General features: G+C 35.8%; 3 protein-coding genes across 3 annotated transcripts; 1 reads left to right on the top strand and 2 right to left on the bottom strand.

Moving 5' to 3' along the window:
• Window positions 1-9: 9 nt before the first annotated feature.
• Window positions 10-885, bottom strand: MONOS_3452 (uncharacterized protein; the record flags this gene model as incomplete). Its single annotated transcript, XM_067873456.1, has 1 exon — window positions 10-885. The coding sequence occupies one exon, from the start codon at window positions 883-885 to the stop codon at window positions 439-441; it is 447 nt and encodes a 148-aa protein (XP_067718976.1). The 3' UTR covers window positions 10-438.
• A 2,515-nt stretch (window positions 886-3,400) lies between these two features.
• On the bottom strand, window positions 3,401-11,246 carry MONOS_3453 (putative Protein kinase domain; the record flags this gene model as incomplete). Its single annotated transcript, XM_067873457.1, has 10 exons — window positions 3,401-3,654; window positions 4,024-5,709; window positions 5,877-7,607; window positions 7,769-8,097; window positions 8,196-9,859; window positions 10,019-10,217; window positions 10,473-10,666; window positions 10,746-10,870; window positions 11,012-11,056; window positions 11,162-11,246. The coding sequence occupies 10 exons, from the start codon at window positions 11,244-11,246 to the stop codon at window positions 3,401-3,403; spliced, it is 6,312 nt and encodes a 2,103-aa protein (XP_067718977.1).
• Window positions 11,247-12,283: 1,037 nt separating this feature from the next.
• On the top strand, window positions 12,284-14,711 carry MONOS_3454 (uncharacterized protein; the record flags this gene model as incomplete). The annotated part of the gene is made up of 2 exons (XM_067873458.1): window positions 12,284-14,490; window positions 14,696-14,711. The coding sequence occupies 2 exons, from the start codon at window positions 12,284-12,286 to the stop codon at window positions 14,709-14,711; spliced, it is 2,223 nt and encodes a 740-aa protein (XP_067718978.1).
• Window positions 14,712-16,477: the final 1,766 nt, after the last annotated feature.

Raw genomic sequence — 16,477 nt, forward strand, 5'->3', positions numbered from 1 at the left:
TTTTTTATTTTTGAAAAAAAATCATTATGTTCTTTATCAGAATTAATAGTATTAAGACTTAAAAATCTTAAAAAAAAAAACCTAAAAATAAAAAATAAATTGTTTCATAAAAAAAATAAAAAATAAATAATAAAAAAATAAATTACTTTGATTTCAAAAAAAAAGCAAAGCCAATCATAACACTTGCAAAATGGTCAAAGCTGAAAAATAAAATGTATTTCTAAAATTTAACACGAATAAACATAATGAGAATTGAAAGGTTTTGTTTGAATTAAAATAACTTATTCAAATAAACAAAATTTATTCGGAATAAATAATTTTCATTGGAATAAACTGGTGTTATCTGGAATAAACTTTGGTTATTCGAATTATTATTTTTATTTCAATAAAATTTTCTTATTCCAATTCCATCTAATGTTACATAAATGCAGTTTTTTTTTACGAAATTTCAGAAGCAACTTGAGTTGAAGTTATTGCTTGAGAAGATGTTGTCGAGGTTGGGTATTCATATGTCATAAATAAAGAATTTTGCGATTTGTGATGATTGTCATCTCTAATAAAACCATATACACCAAAAACACCAGCACACTTTTCAATTTTATGTTCAGACTTTAATTCTGGTATTTCCAGTAAAGCTTTTGTGCATTCAAGATATTGACCAAGCTCTAAAAGAAGAAGCATGGTTGACCTTCCCTGTGAATGTAAAAACGTATGTAACACAAGTTCCAGGTGAGAGTCGTCGTCTTCCTCCACTTCAACAGCAGACGCAGTCCATCGAGATGTTAGGACATTTTCGTCATTCCTTGTTTCCATGCCTATCACCAAATGAGCATCCTTCTGTTGTATAACTTCAGACTGGAAAAATAAAGGTGTAGAAGCCATCATCGGAAGCTTTTTAAATCCGTGCCTTCGTAAAAATACATCAAAAGCACCACCCCAAGACTTCCTTGGGGCATGTTAGATACACAATATCTGTTGACCTATTTCTTGATACTCTGAAAAATTGACTTGTGATGTGAGCTTTCTTCGGTTCCCTTGATATAATTCTCATATATTAAAAATTTTTTAATCTACAAAAGTATGCAAACATTTCTTTTTCTTTTCAATTCCAGTTCTTGAATAAAATGTTTTTCTCAAATAAATCTCCCATAATCATATTTCATTTTTAATTAAATATGGTTATCATCCAGTTCACTAAAATTGAGTACAAAAGATTTGAAAAGAATTTTAATATAAATAAGAAGTTTAATCCCGATTTCCCATTACAGAAGAAAACGAAACATTCTCATATTAAATTGATGCATTCTGTTACAGTTTGATTTTTGAACATTTATAAAATCGAATCTGAAAAAGTGAAAAATAAATTATGATTAGTTTTTTTTCATTTACTAACCATGAGTTATTCAATAAAGTGCATGCTCATTAGCGATGGAAAAAACAAAATAACAGCTGGATGAATGTGAAGTGATAATAAAAGCCAGATTGTCGATGTTAATATGCATATGGAAAGCATGAATTAAATTTTCAAAGAATGCATATAGATGAAAAAATATTTGTTTTAAAGATTCATCAAAATTTCGTAATGCATGTGAGCAAGCATTTTCTAGCAATCAATAAGATTCAATCAGCACAATACAAAATAATCATTGGGACAAGTTGGGATATTTAAATAGTACTTATAATGAATGAAATATCCACATAAACTTGTGAAAATATCTTTATATCCCATTTCCTCAAATATTTCGAAAATTTCTCTCTTTAACATCTTTAATTCAACAGCGTTGCTGTTTCTGTCTTCAATTTTGCAAAGCATAACAGATACATTATTAAAGAAACTAAGAAAAGTCACTGCCAACGTTCGATGCAATGTTTCTTGAATAAGTTCCTTAATAACGAAGTCAAAGACTCCACAGTGGAGTAAGTTTTTAATTGTTTTGGTAACTAACATTCTGCTGAATAACCTAATGCCATTCATTACAATTTCGGAAGATCTGCCATCAGCTGTTCTGCACAGCGTTAAGACGCATCCAACCAATTTTTCACGATCTTCTTTGCATAACTGACACGTATCAATGCAAAACCAAATATCTTCGATCCATTTTAGAATCTCAACAAATTCAGTAATTTCATTCATTTCATTTTCTTCTTTGCTCCAATTTGCACACCTCGAAAGCTCTTCCAATTCTTTCTCAGCTTCTCCCACAAAATGCAATTCATTCACTATCACTCCTTCCAAACTTCTTTCATTGGGAATTCTGTGGAGCAAAAATCTCAAGGCCGATTGATAGGCAATTTGCGTCAGATTGTGATGTTCTTGATGATAATTGATGATTTCTGTAATCTTATTCAAATATAGTTCTTTATTCACATTCTGACATAAAAGAATAAAAAAAAACAACAAATGTTCAAACATAAGGAAAGAAGGAAAGAAAATATTCAAACAAAACATTTGTCTATTTTGCTCAACGCTAATAAAGATATCTCCACCTCTTTTTGCATTTCCTCACTTTCTTCTTTGCTCGTGAGAGTTTTTAAAATGCAAGAAACATAAATTGGAAGCAATTCATTCGGAATGTTTTGGTCACTTTTGTTCAAAAGAAGATAGCATTCACAAAGATCTTTGAGAACCTTCTTATTATCATCATCTTGTTTCTTTGCTTCACTGACTATCATCTTTTTAAGTTTTATGTTCAAAGAAGATTTATCAATATTAACATTTGATGCCCTTCGCAATTCTTTGAAACATCCAACGCATTTTAATAGTGACAAGGCATTTTCAATTGTTAAATTCTTTTCTTCAATCATGTAGCATATCATCTCAAATACTCCCTTTGTGAATGCACATTTCAATTCTTCCCAATTCATCTCCTCCACTAATGCGTTCATAATTTGGACTTCTTGCTTTTTTTCATCCCCAGTACAAAAATTCAGTTTTATGATCATTTCTTCAAAGACATTTTAAACAACAACAGTTAAATAATCAAAAGAAATCTACAAAAGAATGCCTCTATATTTTTTGGCTAATGAAGTCTATTGTTACATTTCAATTGTTTATTTTTCAAAATTTTGATTATCAGGTTGCAAAATGTTTATTTTGGAAATGATTCAAAGAAAATGCAATACAGAAAAAGAATAATACTTTTTCATTCTGAGCATAAGCAGATTTCTCTGACATTTAAATCTCTGTTGCTTCTTTGAATAACACGAAAAATTTAATTAACAATTATTAATCACTCATCAAATGAGGACAAATCATGAGGAATATTATCTGAAAAAAATGCAGAAATAGAAACAAAATAAATACACATTTGATATAAACTGAAAATTTTTATTCTGTTATTTATTTGTATTTTTTAAAAATAAAACCATTACGAAAAAATAATAATAATAATAATTGCTATTAACGAATAATCCTTGATATTAATGCTACAATAATCTGGCGAATGCCATCATCATTTTTCCATTTCTTGAAAAGACCGTTCAATAGATCCGCATTCACCAGCGAAACAATTGCTTGCTTTGTCAACCCGTCTCCCTCAATGTGCAGCTGATGAACGAATCGAAGTGAATGAAGAACAATCAGCTGCGATTCATTCTCCAAAAGTCGACAAACGGAATGGAGAACACCTCTTTCAACGAGATCCAAATGATTCGCTAAAATTGAAAGAAAGAAAGAAAGAAAGAAAGAAAGAAAGAAAGAAAGAAAGAAAAGAAAGAAAGAAAGAAAGAAAGAAAGAAAGAAAGAAAGAGATAGAGAGAGAGAGAGAGAGAGAGAGAGAGAGAGAGAGAGAGAGAGAGAGAGAGAGAGAGAGAGAGAGAGAGAGAGAGAGAGAGAGAGAGAGAGAGAGAGAGAGAGAGAGAGAGAGAGAGAGAGAGAGAAAGAGAGAAAGAGAAAGAGAGAAAGAGAAAGAGAGAGAGAGAGAGAGAGAGAGAGAAAGAGAGAGAGAGAGAAGAAAGAAAGAAAATATTGAAAGTTATTCAAAATAAGTGAATAAACAAATATATATAAGGTAGTTGGAGTACCTGTATCAAAGATCAGATCCGTCAGTCCATAAAGCATATCAAGTCGATACGAATCGGAATGTCCAGCATCTTCCAAATACGATCTTGGGTTCGACAGAAAGTCACTTGCAAAGTTGAGAACAGGCTTAACAAGAAGAGGAAGAGGCTGGCAGCGGAAAAGAATGAGAAGACAGACAGCCACAAAGCACTTTGTTCTACCATCAGATTCAGCCGAGTTCAAAATGCCGGTAAGAATTGGAAAAGCGCCCAGCTGTTCGAATAAGAGGAAGCTCGGGTGAATGAGCGTGCCTTCTTTCACAAATGTGTTGCCGTACTTCAACAGCGAACGGAGAACAGACACAGAATAGAAAGGAATTTGAGTGTCAGATGGCATTTCGATGCCCCGAAGGAGAAGAGGATAGCAGCCAAGATCGATGAGACGCTGCTTCGTGTCTGACGAATGAGAAGCAAATGGCTGCAGACAGACAAACGGCTCTTCGCTTAAAGGCGATGTGATTGCTGTTGATTTCGATGATGAAATCGACAAATGGGGAGGGCGAGCAGTTGAAGAGTTTGCTTCTTTTTCTTTTTCGTTTTCTTCTTTTTCGACTTCGCAATCGAGCTTCTTTGTGTTGTTCCGAATGACTGCCAGCAAAGAGCTGATGAACGAAGCAGTGCCCACCATTTCTGTGTGCCTTGGATTTCTTGCAAGAACAGCGGTGATGATTTTGCACAGAGTGTTGCAAATTAATGGCGAATATGTCTCTGAAAGCAGCTTCAGAACTTTGTCTATTTGCGCAAAAAGAGAAAGAGGTGCCATTTCAATGCGCTGACCAAAAGACAGACGCATAAGAAGAGAATAAAAATCAGTGAGCACGTTGATAGAGGTGAAGATAGATTCTGGGTGAATATATTCGCTGTGAGACTTCAAATTCAACGGTTGTGAAGAAGAATGCGAAAAAGATGAGCTTGAAGCAGTCTGTCCATTCATCAAAATGTCAGAAAGAGAATTTGTTGTTTGCTGCAGCTGATCGAGGGACGACATTGTTGAACTGCCAAAAGTTGAGTTTTGTAAATCTGAATGAGAAGAGCTCGACGATGCTGAATTTGATTGTGCGAATGAAATGTCTGCTGTTGTTGACTGTTGAGTCTTGAGGCTGTTCATTGCTGAAGGAGTGTGTTGAACTAAACTGTCGTTCAATTTTCTCAACTGCATTGATGTCTTCATCATTTCACGAAGAGGACCAAGCTCTTTCATCAGCGGAACAACAGTTTTTATTAAGTCACATAAAATAAACATCTCTTCTTCTTCTTCTTCCTCCTCCTCCTCCTCCCCCTCCCCCTCTTCCTCCTCTTCACCCTCACTTTTGCTGCTTTCCTTGTTATCTTGATCTTGTTTGGGCATTTTTGAACTTTCTTCCAAAGTACTCGATGAAGAGTTGCCATCCTCTCCATCCTCAAAGATCCTTCTGTGAATGCTGTCCTTCCTTCTCCTCATTCGAATGGCCTCTCTCTTCTTTTCACACAACTCTTCGAGAACATCCAGCGGAATTGCTGTGACAGTCTCTCTTCGCGTCTCATTCCCTCCCAAACGGATGAGATTGATCAGAACATCAGTTGCCCCGTCAGAAAGCGCAGAGATTGGCGATTGGAGAAAGTTAACGCAATGTTCATGCACTCGGCATTCAATGAGAAGAGGATGCAATTCTAAGGAAAAATTAAAAGAAATGGTAAAAATATGTCAAAATATAAATGATTTTCAAAAAGGAAATGATGAATAATAAAGAATTTCAAAATAACTCTTCAAAATGATTTATTCGCAGATCAAAATCATGTTTTAAAAAAAAGAGGTTATCCATCCAAAGAGTGCATACTGTGATATTCAGAAAATGAGAGGAGAGCGTCGATGGATCTTTCGAGATCGTTTTGCGCCTCCCAGTTGAGCTCAGCTTTGACAGCATCGCTGATAGACTCGATGACTCCATACACCACCTTCTTCATCCGCTCCATCAATGGATATTCTGTGAGGAGTCGTTCGATGCGCCGGCGGAATAAAAGCAGCGTTTGAGCATTTGCAGCAGAAAGCGTGTGGAGTGGCTGTGAAGAAGAGGAGGAAGGCATCTCAGACTGTGCTGATGACGCATCCAAAGATATCTTCATTCCAGCTTCTGTTTCATCCGATGAAGACATCTTTCCTGTTTCAGTGTTTCGTCCTTTTCGTGCTGGATCGATGAGGATTGCTTCGTCTATTTGCTGATTTGTGAACAAGAACAGAATGCATTGTGAGACAAATTCTGTCACAGATGGTGTAGCCTCATCAGTCATTTCAAACAGTTTCAGCAGAAATCCTTCTTCGTTTATTTGTCCAAGCCATTTGTGCGGGTTCCATGAATATGGCTCAGGAGCTGATCTGTCCAGCAACATCGCAAGGGCTCTTGTTCCGCACTCCAAAAAGCTATCCAAATTCACGCTAGCATCTAGCGAAGTCTCGTCTGCGTTGTTCAGAAGGCGGCAGAGTGGCATCACAGAATGTCCAGCGAGATACTCCATAACAGCTGGGGAGCCATGTTCTGCAAGGACCATCAGCAGCTGCATATATTCGTTCTGCTGCTGGTCGATAGGAAGTTCGCAACAGGCATCCACACACTGTGCCAGCTCTGTCGATGACGGAATGCTCCATTCGCAGCAGCGGAGCGAGATGGATGTACTGATCATTTCTGATACCAGCTTGTGGAACGTGTTGTTCATTCCGTCTGGAACAACCCTCAAAATTCGGACAAATGGCTCAAGATCTTGCGTTGTGATAATTGCCTCCTGGAAAACAGGAACGGGATTCAAAGAGGATGACAACATGAGCGAATCAGCAGCAGCAGAAGAAGAGGAAGAAGCAGAGGCAGCTTTCTGAGCCAGCTTTTTCATTCTTCTGATGCTCTTTTTCAGAATCATGATTGTGATGCGCAACGATTCAGGATGTGCATAAATAAGTTTCGCTTTTTTTATCTGAACGTCTTTCGCAAAGTGAGAAGCTAAAAAGACAGCACCGTCTACAACATCTGCAGGAAGCTTTAAATTCTTCATCATTTCTTTTCCTTTTGCTTCCAGTTCCTGCTCCACAAATGAGTCTTCTTCGTCTGTAGCTTCTTTTGTTTTGCAGGATGCTTCTTTTCTGTTCCTTTCGCTTCTTTCTCTTTCTGCGGCGGAATCATTGCCTTCTTCAGAATCTTGATCATCTTCAGAATCTCCACGCGTTTCCATTCTGTCGTTTTCATTTTCTAAGCTTTCTGTCTCTCTTATCTCTTCCTGTTCTCTTCCTGTCCTGTTTTCTTTCCCATCAAAAAGCATTCCTTCTTCTTCCTTTTTCAATCTCAGCTTTGCTTCTCTTATCCGCTCCTTCATCAGCCCATTCGGTCCGTGTAATGCAATCATCTTCATAATCTGCTTTTGTGACAGAACTGCTCCAACTGAATTGCGCGTCTTTGTGCTTCCGCAGTTCACAAACATGGAAAGAATTTTGAATGAAGAAAAAGCAACGTCACGATTCACATCTGTCAGAAGCAAAGGAAGAAACTGATGCAAAGAAGAATCGATGAATATCGTGTGGTTCGCTAACGCAGAGAATGAGAAAGGAAATAAAAGGAAATCACAGCAATAATTAATATGCAGTTAACAATCATTGGAATGTGACACACATTCAGAATTAAGAAATAAATATTTCATAAATTTGAATAAGATTAATAGCAACAATCGAAAAGCATGAAAAGCAAACCAACGATGACCACAACCTTTTCTATTGCTTCGAGCATTTTGAGTCTCCTGAATGACTCGTGGTGGGTATCATACACGTAATTTGTGACAAAGTCGATGATCTTTTCCATCTCCTCAGGCAGAATGCGCATCCGAAAGATCAGCAAAAGACTGCGTGCGATGGCTGCTCTGACGTCGTCGTCGCCTTCCCACTCGCCAAACCGCTTCAGCAGAAGAGGCAGCAGATACTCAGCGTGGAAGAGCGCATAATCGGGATGGCTGTGGATGCTGCTGCGACCCCACAGTCTGTTTTTGTTCCGCTCAGACTGCCACCAGCTATCTGCATTTGTGCTGTTGGCATCAAAATGAAAATATAATCATTAAAAAAAAAGATAATTTCAAAAAGATAAATTTAACTCATGATAAACAAAATATGGCTAAATTCATACATTTTTTTTTGTGTTTCTTCTTTACTTTTGTTTTTCATTTCCAACTCAGAAAAATATTTCTGAAAATCGTCCAAATCTATTTTGTACGCTGTCTTGTTGAAATCTTGCATCTTATTTTCCTTTGGAATTTTTTTTTCATTACTCATTCTCTCTTCCTCCTCCCTCTCTCCATCGTCATCATCATCAGATTCATCCTCGCTTTCTTCCTCTTCCTCCTCTTCCTCCTCTTCCTCTTCAGCCTCCAAATACCTCGCTCTTGTCTCTCCAGCAACAGCCAACGACAGAAAGCAAGTCGCAGCCAGTTTTCCGACCTTTCTGTCTCCGCCGGCAACCTCCATCAGCCTCTCCAGCGTCTGATAGCCCCCGCATTCAGCAACCAAGCGAGGCACTGCCACGTCCTCTGCGCGTGTCAGCTGGTAAAGCGGGAACAGAAAGAAGGCCGACTGCAAATCGCCTGCCTTGCTGCCCAGCTGCACCACCCACCGCACAAACTCTGCTGACGCCACTTCGGTCACACATGCAGCCGGCGCCAGCTCCAAAGAGAAGTAGATGACGTTGCACAGAAGCTCCATGCACTCCTGTGTGACTGGCACTTTCTCTCTGCTTTCGTATGCCTCTGGATTCAGACACTCGTCCAGGAAGAAGGTGATGTTGGTGTACAGTGCCTTGTCTTCCACGGCCTGCGGTGAAAGAGCAGTTGGATTCTGCAGATGGACAAGAAATTCTGCAAGCGCCGCACGCAAAGCAGATGGGCGTGGGGCTGCAAGGTATTTGCAGAGGTGCTGAAGAAGGAGGTTGTGTGTGGAGAGAGTGACAGTGAAAAGAGGGTTGGACTTGGTTGCCCAGAAAGAGGAGGAGATGGAAGAGGCAGACGGCTGAACAGGCATTGGCTGTGCAAACTGAGAGGAGAACAGAGAAGGCTGTTGGATGGTGTGGTGGTGTGACGAAGAATGTGAATGATGTGAGGAAGCAGAAGAGAGTCTGTCGCTGGAGTCGATGAATTGACTGCCCTGAGGATTGCCAGCTTCTGAGAGGGAATGCAAAAGAGAAGAGGTCGAGTTGTCTGAGTGTGCTGCGTCTGCTTCAGAACGCTGGGTGAATGCTGTGCCGTGAGTGGAACGGGTGACTGAGGTGATGCGACTGAGTCTGTCTGGAGTGGCAACACGAAAAGATCTGAATGAAAGAGCATCATTTTGAGATGCTGAATCAGGAATGTATGAGTTTAGAGAGGGTGTTAGAGATGGAGTGAGAGAGGGGGTGAGGGATGGGGTGAGTGAATGCATAGACATGCCAGTGGTGTCGAATGGATACTCTGATATTTGAGGGATTGCGTGCAAAGTTGAAGGCGAAGCAAGATTATTGAATGAGGAAGAGGATGCAGAAGCAGGGTCCGTTGCAGAGATTGGTTGTGCAGTTGCACTTGGATCAGCAGCAGTTGATGAAGATGAGGTATACATTTCGCTCGCATTGGGTGCTTGTTCTGTTTGGCTGTTTGTCGGTGCATGCGGATTAGACGGCGAAGAAAGCGAATTCAGAAAGTCGTCGTCGACAGGATCCATCCACGGCGCATGGAAAGAACGAGCGTACATTGTCATTTTCTCGATGTATGGCTTCAGCTCCTCATCTTCCATCAGCATCTCAGTCGACGGACGGTTTTGGGGATTCTGAGAAAAGAACAAGAAATAAACATTTCATTCATTTCATTTCAAAAAATAAGAAATAATGAAATTTAAAAGGACAAAATAGTAATCATAGAAAAGCCCTTCAACAGAACTATTTTTTTGATTCATATTGAAAATTGTCAACTCACTCAAAAAGCACACAATTGACAGCATGAAAATCACTTTCTTGGCAAATGAAGGGAAAATATGTTCTGGAAATTTGACAGCAACAAGGTGATCTTTTTCGCTTTCAGACGTCAAGTTTCGAAGGGCATCTCTGGAAAATGGATAATTTCCGGTGATCAAATAATACAATAAAACTCCAATAGCATAGACATCTGCTTTTCTTGGATCTGTTGTTCTGCAAAATGAAAAGAAATAATTTTGAACAAATTACAAATGTTACGATTGTTACGATTGTTACGGTTGTTATTTAAAACTTAAAAAAATACATACTGTTCATTTATTAAGAATTCAGGTGCCACAAAGCTTTAAATAAAGAGAAAGAAAAAAATACACAAAAGAGAATGTGAGCGAGTGAGTTAACGTGAAAGTTAAAGAGATAAAAATAAATTAATCAATTAAACGGAGAAATTTCTAAAAGATGCTTTCAAACAAAATCGATTCCGATTCAAAAGGAGGAATATTTTGTGATTTTTGGAAAGTCAAAAATGGATTAGGAATTTTAAGTTTTATATAATGCTGATCCATGATGATTATTTGGGAAAAATCTATTGACAAATGAGCACATCGCTGTTTATGGAGCGAATGCAATCCACTTACTAACTGAGCCAAAATTTCAAAAAGTTGCTTTTATAAATAATTGTATTAATGTTGCAATAAGCAGCACAATTGAATCAATAATCAATTCTTGTATAAAAGCTCAAACCTCTTGACTCATTGGAGTTGAGGATTCATGAATGTGTGATATTTCTTTGGATAAAGGTATTCCTTCATAATACTCCGTAACAAAATATAGAAATTTCTCCCCAGAGATATACGATCGTGCATTAACTAAAAATAAAGATGATGCTTTTGAACATTGCTTTATTAGATTTTCAAAATTTGAATTCTTATTCTTCAAAGAAGAAAATGATTCCCTATCAATTTTAATCCAGAAACATCGCTTTTTATCGGATAGATTTATAACTATACTTGTCTTAAATGGAGGGTTAACATCGGTTACAAACAATGGACGGTCTATAATTACATAAAAATTATATATTTGAATTTGTAATTATTCAATCAAATCAAATCAAATATATTTGAAACAATAAATAGTTGAACTTAAAAATCTGATCAAACAATTTGAAAATTTATCTCTAATTTTATACTCAGTATTAACTGCCATTTTCAAAGAGATGTCATATGAATGTATAATGTTGGTCATTGATCAATTTTTTCCAACAAATCTTTCTATCACACGAGTTATCATTTAAAAAATGTTGATTCAATATCGAATTTTGTGAAAAATATTTTTTTGTCTGCTTTTTGATAATTTTTGTCACTTTTTTAACTTTTTAAGGAAAATTGATATTTGATTCTCTAAAAAATAATTTTGAATCTAAATTTCAAATGTGTAATGGATTTAATAATTGTTGTGTTACAAAATCTGTAATAACGTCATTATTTTTGTTCTTCAAAGATATGAAAAATTGATGGAAAGAAATTACCCATTTTAAAAATATTATTTAATGTAATGGATTTCGATTGATTTTTTCTTTGCATTCAATGAACTATCGGTTTTTTTGTTGTTATTTGTTACGATCTCTTGTGTCTCCTCAGAAAACATACATTGGATTTACCAGCATGTGATTTTTTTCTGATAATTTGATTTTATGTGTATTATTTTTTACAGTTAATCCAAAACGTCGTTTGCTTCAGCATAATGGCTATCTCAAAAATGGGGCATATCGTACCTCACAAGGAAGACCTTGGACAATGGTATTTGAGATATTTTTCAAGCATTTTACAAATTTTTATTATAAAAAGTAGTGCCTATGTGTTGTTGGATTTTCTTCAAAACATGAAGCTCTTCAATTTGAATGTTTGGATGTAATTTCTTGAGCGCATGCTGTTTAGAAAAGTTTCTCTTTATTGATCTTGTGATTCTTTTTATTCTTAGGGTTTTGGCAGCACCCTGAGAGGAGCAAATCATTTATTTCTTATTGTAAAAATTTTGGCTGGGATCCATCACGAACAAGAAGTGTTACAAATCTAATAAAACTGGCTTATTACTTAATTCCTTATTTAACTCTTTTTAACGATCATCAAAAACACCTTCCCTTTCAACAGTTGGCTCGTAATTCAAAGGATATTGAATCTTCTTGCACTAAATTTGAATGGAAAAGTCATCTTCGAATTGTTATTCTTGAAGAATATCTTCAAGAAATTATTCTTAAAAGAATCCAGAAAATATGCAAACAAATGAAATTAATCCATTCAGTTGAAGATTTTGAATATCCACGAGAACAATCAGCCTCATCTAGCTCTTCCACAGCTACCCCTCCTGAAGATGAATTTTTCTGGAAAAAGACATTTTTTTTGCCAGATTCTATTTCTTCTGAAGAGTCAATTGAATCGTTCTTTTCAGATGCTATTATTCCTTCTGAAAGCTCTCACAGATTTATGGCAGAACGACAAAAGCAGAAGATAATTTCACCGAATCCAGGAAGTTGTTTTATTGAAGTCTCAACGATGAAAATGGCCAAGCTGATGGAGAAAGTCCATTTACTTTGCAGTCGACAGAAGACAACTATGCCCAGAATGGATGAATGCGATGCAGAAGGATATGAAAGCTACGAAGACGATGAATTCGATGGTGATGGCGATGGTGACGGTGATGGTGACGGCGATGGCGATGATAAAGATATGAATGAAACTTCGGTTTTGAATGGCTCGAAAAGGAAAAACGATGAAAACAGAAAACGGAAAAAATCTGAATATTTTTGTGGAATGACTTCAAGACAAAGCAGAAAATATATGTTGATGCAGAGAAGAGCGAAAGGAACAGAGCAAGAGACAGAAATAGTGCTCAACATTGTGTTTGACGACAATGGCAGCGAAGACTGTGAAGCTGATTATAGACGAAAGAAAGCAATAAAAAGAAAAAGGATCATCAAAGAAAATGAAGAAGTGCAAAATGAAGGAAATGATTCAAGCAATGCTGAGATAATGAGACTTCTTCTGAAAAAGAAGAAGAAACTGAAGAAACAGAAAAAAGCCGTTTTGAAATTGTCGCAAAAGATTGAAAACGAAGCAGATAGATTCAGTCTATTTCAACACATCTGTCCTTCTTCTGCGAAGAAATCGTTGTTCAATCACAAATCTCTTGTTGGCTCTTCTTCCGACGATTCGCAATTGCCTTTTTCTTCGTCTGAAAAGTCGTCTTTTTGTGATTCATTTTCTTCGTCTTTTGTTCCTCCTGATTTGCCTCTGGATGATCTACAGCCATCTGAAGCATCACACAACTGCTCATCTGATTCTTCTGTTTCAAAAACACTTTCATTTTCAAATTATTCCCCACTTCTTTCTTTGCCGCCAACTCCATCGGTTTCTTCTCCTGTGATTTGTTTGTCTTCTTCCCCTTCTTTTGCCACATCCCCTCCTCTTCCTCCTTCAAAAGACACTTCTTTTGACACTTCTCCTTTGCCGTTCGATGATTCGCCTTCAACGTCATCTTTTCATTCGTCTCATTCACTCAACTCAGACATAATTGTGATTGATGCTGAAGAGGAATGCGCTGAAAAACTATCTTCTTCTTCATCCTCTTCTTCCTCCTCCTCCTCCTCTTCTTCTTCTTCCTTCTCCTCTTCTTCTTCATCTTCTTCCTCCTCTTCTTCCTCCTCTTCCTCTTCCTCTTCTTCACATATACGTTTCACTCCAAATTATTCTGACTTAACACTTCCATCTTTTCATTATCCACCGTCTTCTTCGTCTTCGATGCGGATGCCCCGTTCCTCATTAACGCCATCAAACAATTATTTAAATCATGTTTTGCCTTCTTCTTCTTCTTCTTCTTTCGGATTCTCTTCATATTTTGAAAATCCTTCGTCTTTAACATTTTCTTCTTCTTCTGCTTCTGCTTCTGCTTCTGCTTCTGCTTCTGCTTCTGCTTCTGCTTCTGCTTCTTTTATCGCATCTGCTTCTTCCATCGCATCTAAATCATCAGCCTTTCAAATCGAGCATTGCACAGCTTTGGCTTCTGATTGTTCCCCAAATGGAGCTGAATGTGATTCTTCCTCTGTTGGATGCTCAGATCTAAACTCGAACAATCTTCTTTTCGATGCCTCTTTATCCAAATCTGCAGATGATTTTTCGCCTTTCTCTCAGTCAAATTCTTCTCCATCATTAATATCACTCACACCCTCCATTCCACCCACTTCACCTTCATCTCTACATTCTCCGCTGATTGCTATGCTCGACGAAGACAAATCCCATTCAACACTTCAGACTGCTTCTTCAATCCACTCACAATCTCAACCCCAATCACACACATTCATTCATTCACATCTTCCTGCTTTATCTGCCTCTGCATTTGCTGCCAATCTGAAATTGGATTCGCTTTGCTTTTTCTGCAAAGGGGCTTCTTCTGCTTACAATTTGCTGTTTTGTCCGTTTTCGTTGTGCACAATGTCTGCTCATCCGCTCTGCCTCAAAGAATACTTTAACAGCGAAAGAAATGCTGAGAGAAATTCCTTTAAAAGTTCATCAATAAAAACATGTGAAGTGAAACATGAATTAACACAAAAATCAGTCAATGAATCTTCCCAATCGATTATTTCTGGAATTTGCCCAATTTGCCAAAATCATTTATTGTATTCTGATTTATTGAAACAGAGAAGAAACAGAATAAACAAAGAAAAAGAAAGTAGAATTGAGAAATTAAAGAAAAATACAAGATCATGAATCCCTTTTGTTTAAGGTTTGAATAATTTAAAACGAAAACAAATGGTTTCAATTCATCGCAAATTGTTGAAACATTTTTTTTGTATTCATTTATCGCGTTGCCATTTAAAAATTATTTCAAAAATTTCAACAGCCTGTTCAGATTATTTTTAATTAAAAAAGCCTTATGAAATAGCAGTTATGAGAATTGGATGAATTTGTTCGATTTGGTTAATAAATGGGTAATTATTTTTGAAATCATAACTTTTTTCGGGGTGATAACTTTTCTTGGGTTATATGTCTTTGAGAAGAGATTTTGAATTCAAATGAAAAATTCATAATATCTGTTTTAAAAACATATTTTCAAGCTGAAATAAAGAAAAGCGTTTATTGGATTAGAATGTTCTCTTTTCAGGGTTCATTTACGAATATTCAAAAATAATTTTCTAACCGAAATTTTTGACAGAAAAAATATGATTTCAAAAATAATAACCCAAATATGATATTGTTTAAGTTAATAATTGTGGATTCTTTTATTTACTGTGGGCAGTTGAGTTAATTCAACGGTTGTTGATGGATGTATAATGGAAAATTTACCAAATTATTCATTTTTCAAATGCGAACTAATGCGATATTTTTCTTTTTCGTACAACCTCTTTTCTGAAAGAATAATAATATTTACTTTGTTATTTTTTCTTTTCGGAGAAATAAGATTCTGAAAGTGTCTCTGTTATTTGAAAATATTCTTATTAAAAGAACTTTGAGATCAATTGTTCCATTTTTCTTAGTCGCAATTATTTGCAAAAAATTATTGAATTCAAAAATTGAACCTGTTATTTCTCCAAGTTAATGAATTACAAATATTTCCGGATAGTATCACATCATATTTTGCACAACTTTTTGTGATTATATCCGATTGTGATTTTTTGTGATGTGACTTAACAAAGAAAAAAATTAATTTTAATTAATTAAATTTTAAATTTTGTGTCGATTTGTTCATTTTTGGAAATTCTATCCAAATACACTTTTTTCTCTTGCGAAATTAATTTTTTTTCACAAATGCACATTATTTAAACTTATTTGAGCACATTTTTGAAAAAGCAAAAAATTGAAAATTTTGATCAAAAAATCGATTTTTCATTGAAAAAATCACCCATTATGATTAAAAATGTGATTATATATTTTCATCCCTGTGATAATATGCGATAGAAAATGAATGAAAGACAAGCAAAAAATGTCCATGTATGGAAAAATGTGACTATATACGAATGTGATTATATTCGACGTGATTATATCCGGTTTAGATTGTAATTTTTTTTTTGCAAATATTACACAAAAAATTATTCAACATCGAAAAAGTTTAATTCAAGATCGAAAAACTTTAATTCGAAATCGAAAATATTTAATTCAACATCGAAAATTCTTGATCATCAAAAAATTTGAAAAATTTTTAAAAAATTCATGCTCATGTCAGTTTCTATTCTTTCAGTTATTGATCTCAGAAATTTGTCAATTTCAATTAGAAAAATATTTTTTGATGTTTTTTTGGTGTTTGATAGTGTGAAATAGTGGAAATAGGATAAAACTGAATTATTATTAAACTCTTCACATATGTTCAGGAGATTTTAAGGAATGAAAGAAATAAATAAGAGTGACAGGATAGTTCATGATCTTGTTTTTTGAACAAAAAAACAGAAATTTATCTCATTTATTGAAAACGAAATGTTTTGAATT

The sequence above is a fragment of the Monocercomonoides exilis genome (genome assembly GCF_001643675.1).
Source record: "Monocercomonoides exilis strain PA203 chromosome Unknown scaffold68-255432, whole genome shotgun sequence".
NCBI classification, from domain to species: Eukaryota; Preaxostyla; order Oxymonadida; family Polymastigidae; genus Monocercomonoides; species Monocercomonoides exilis.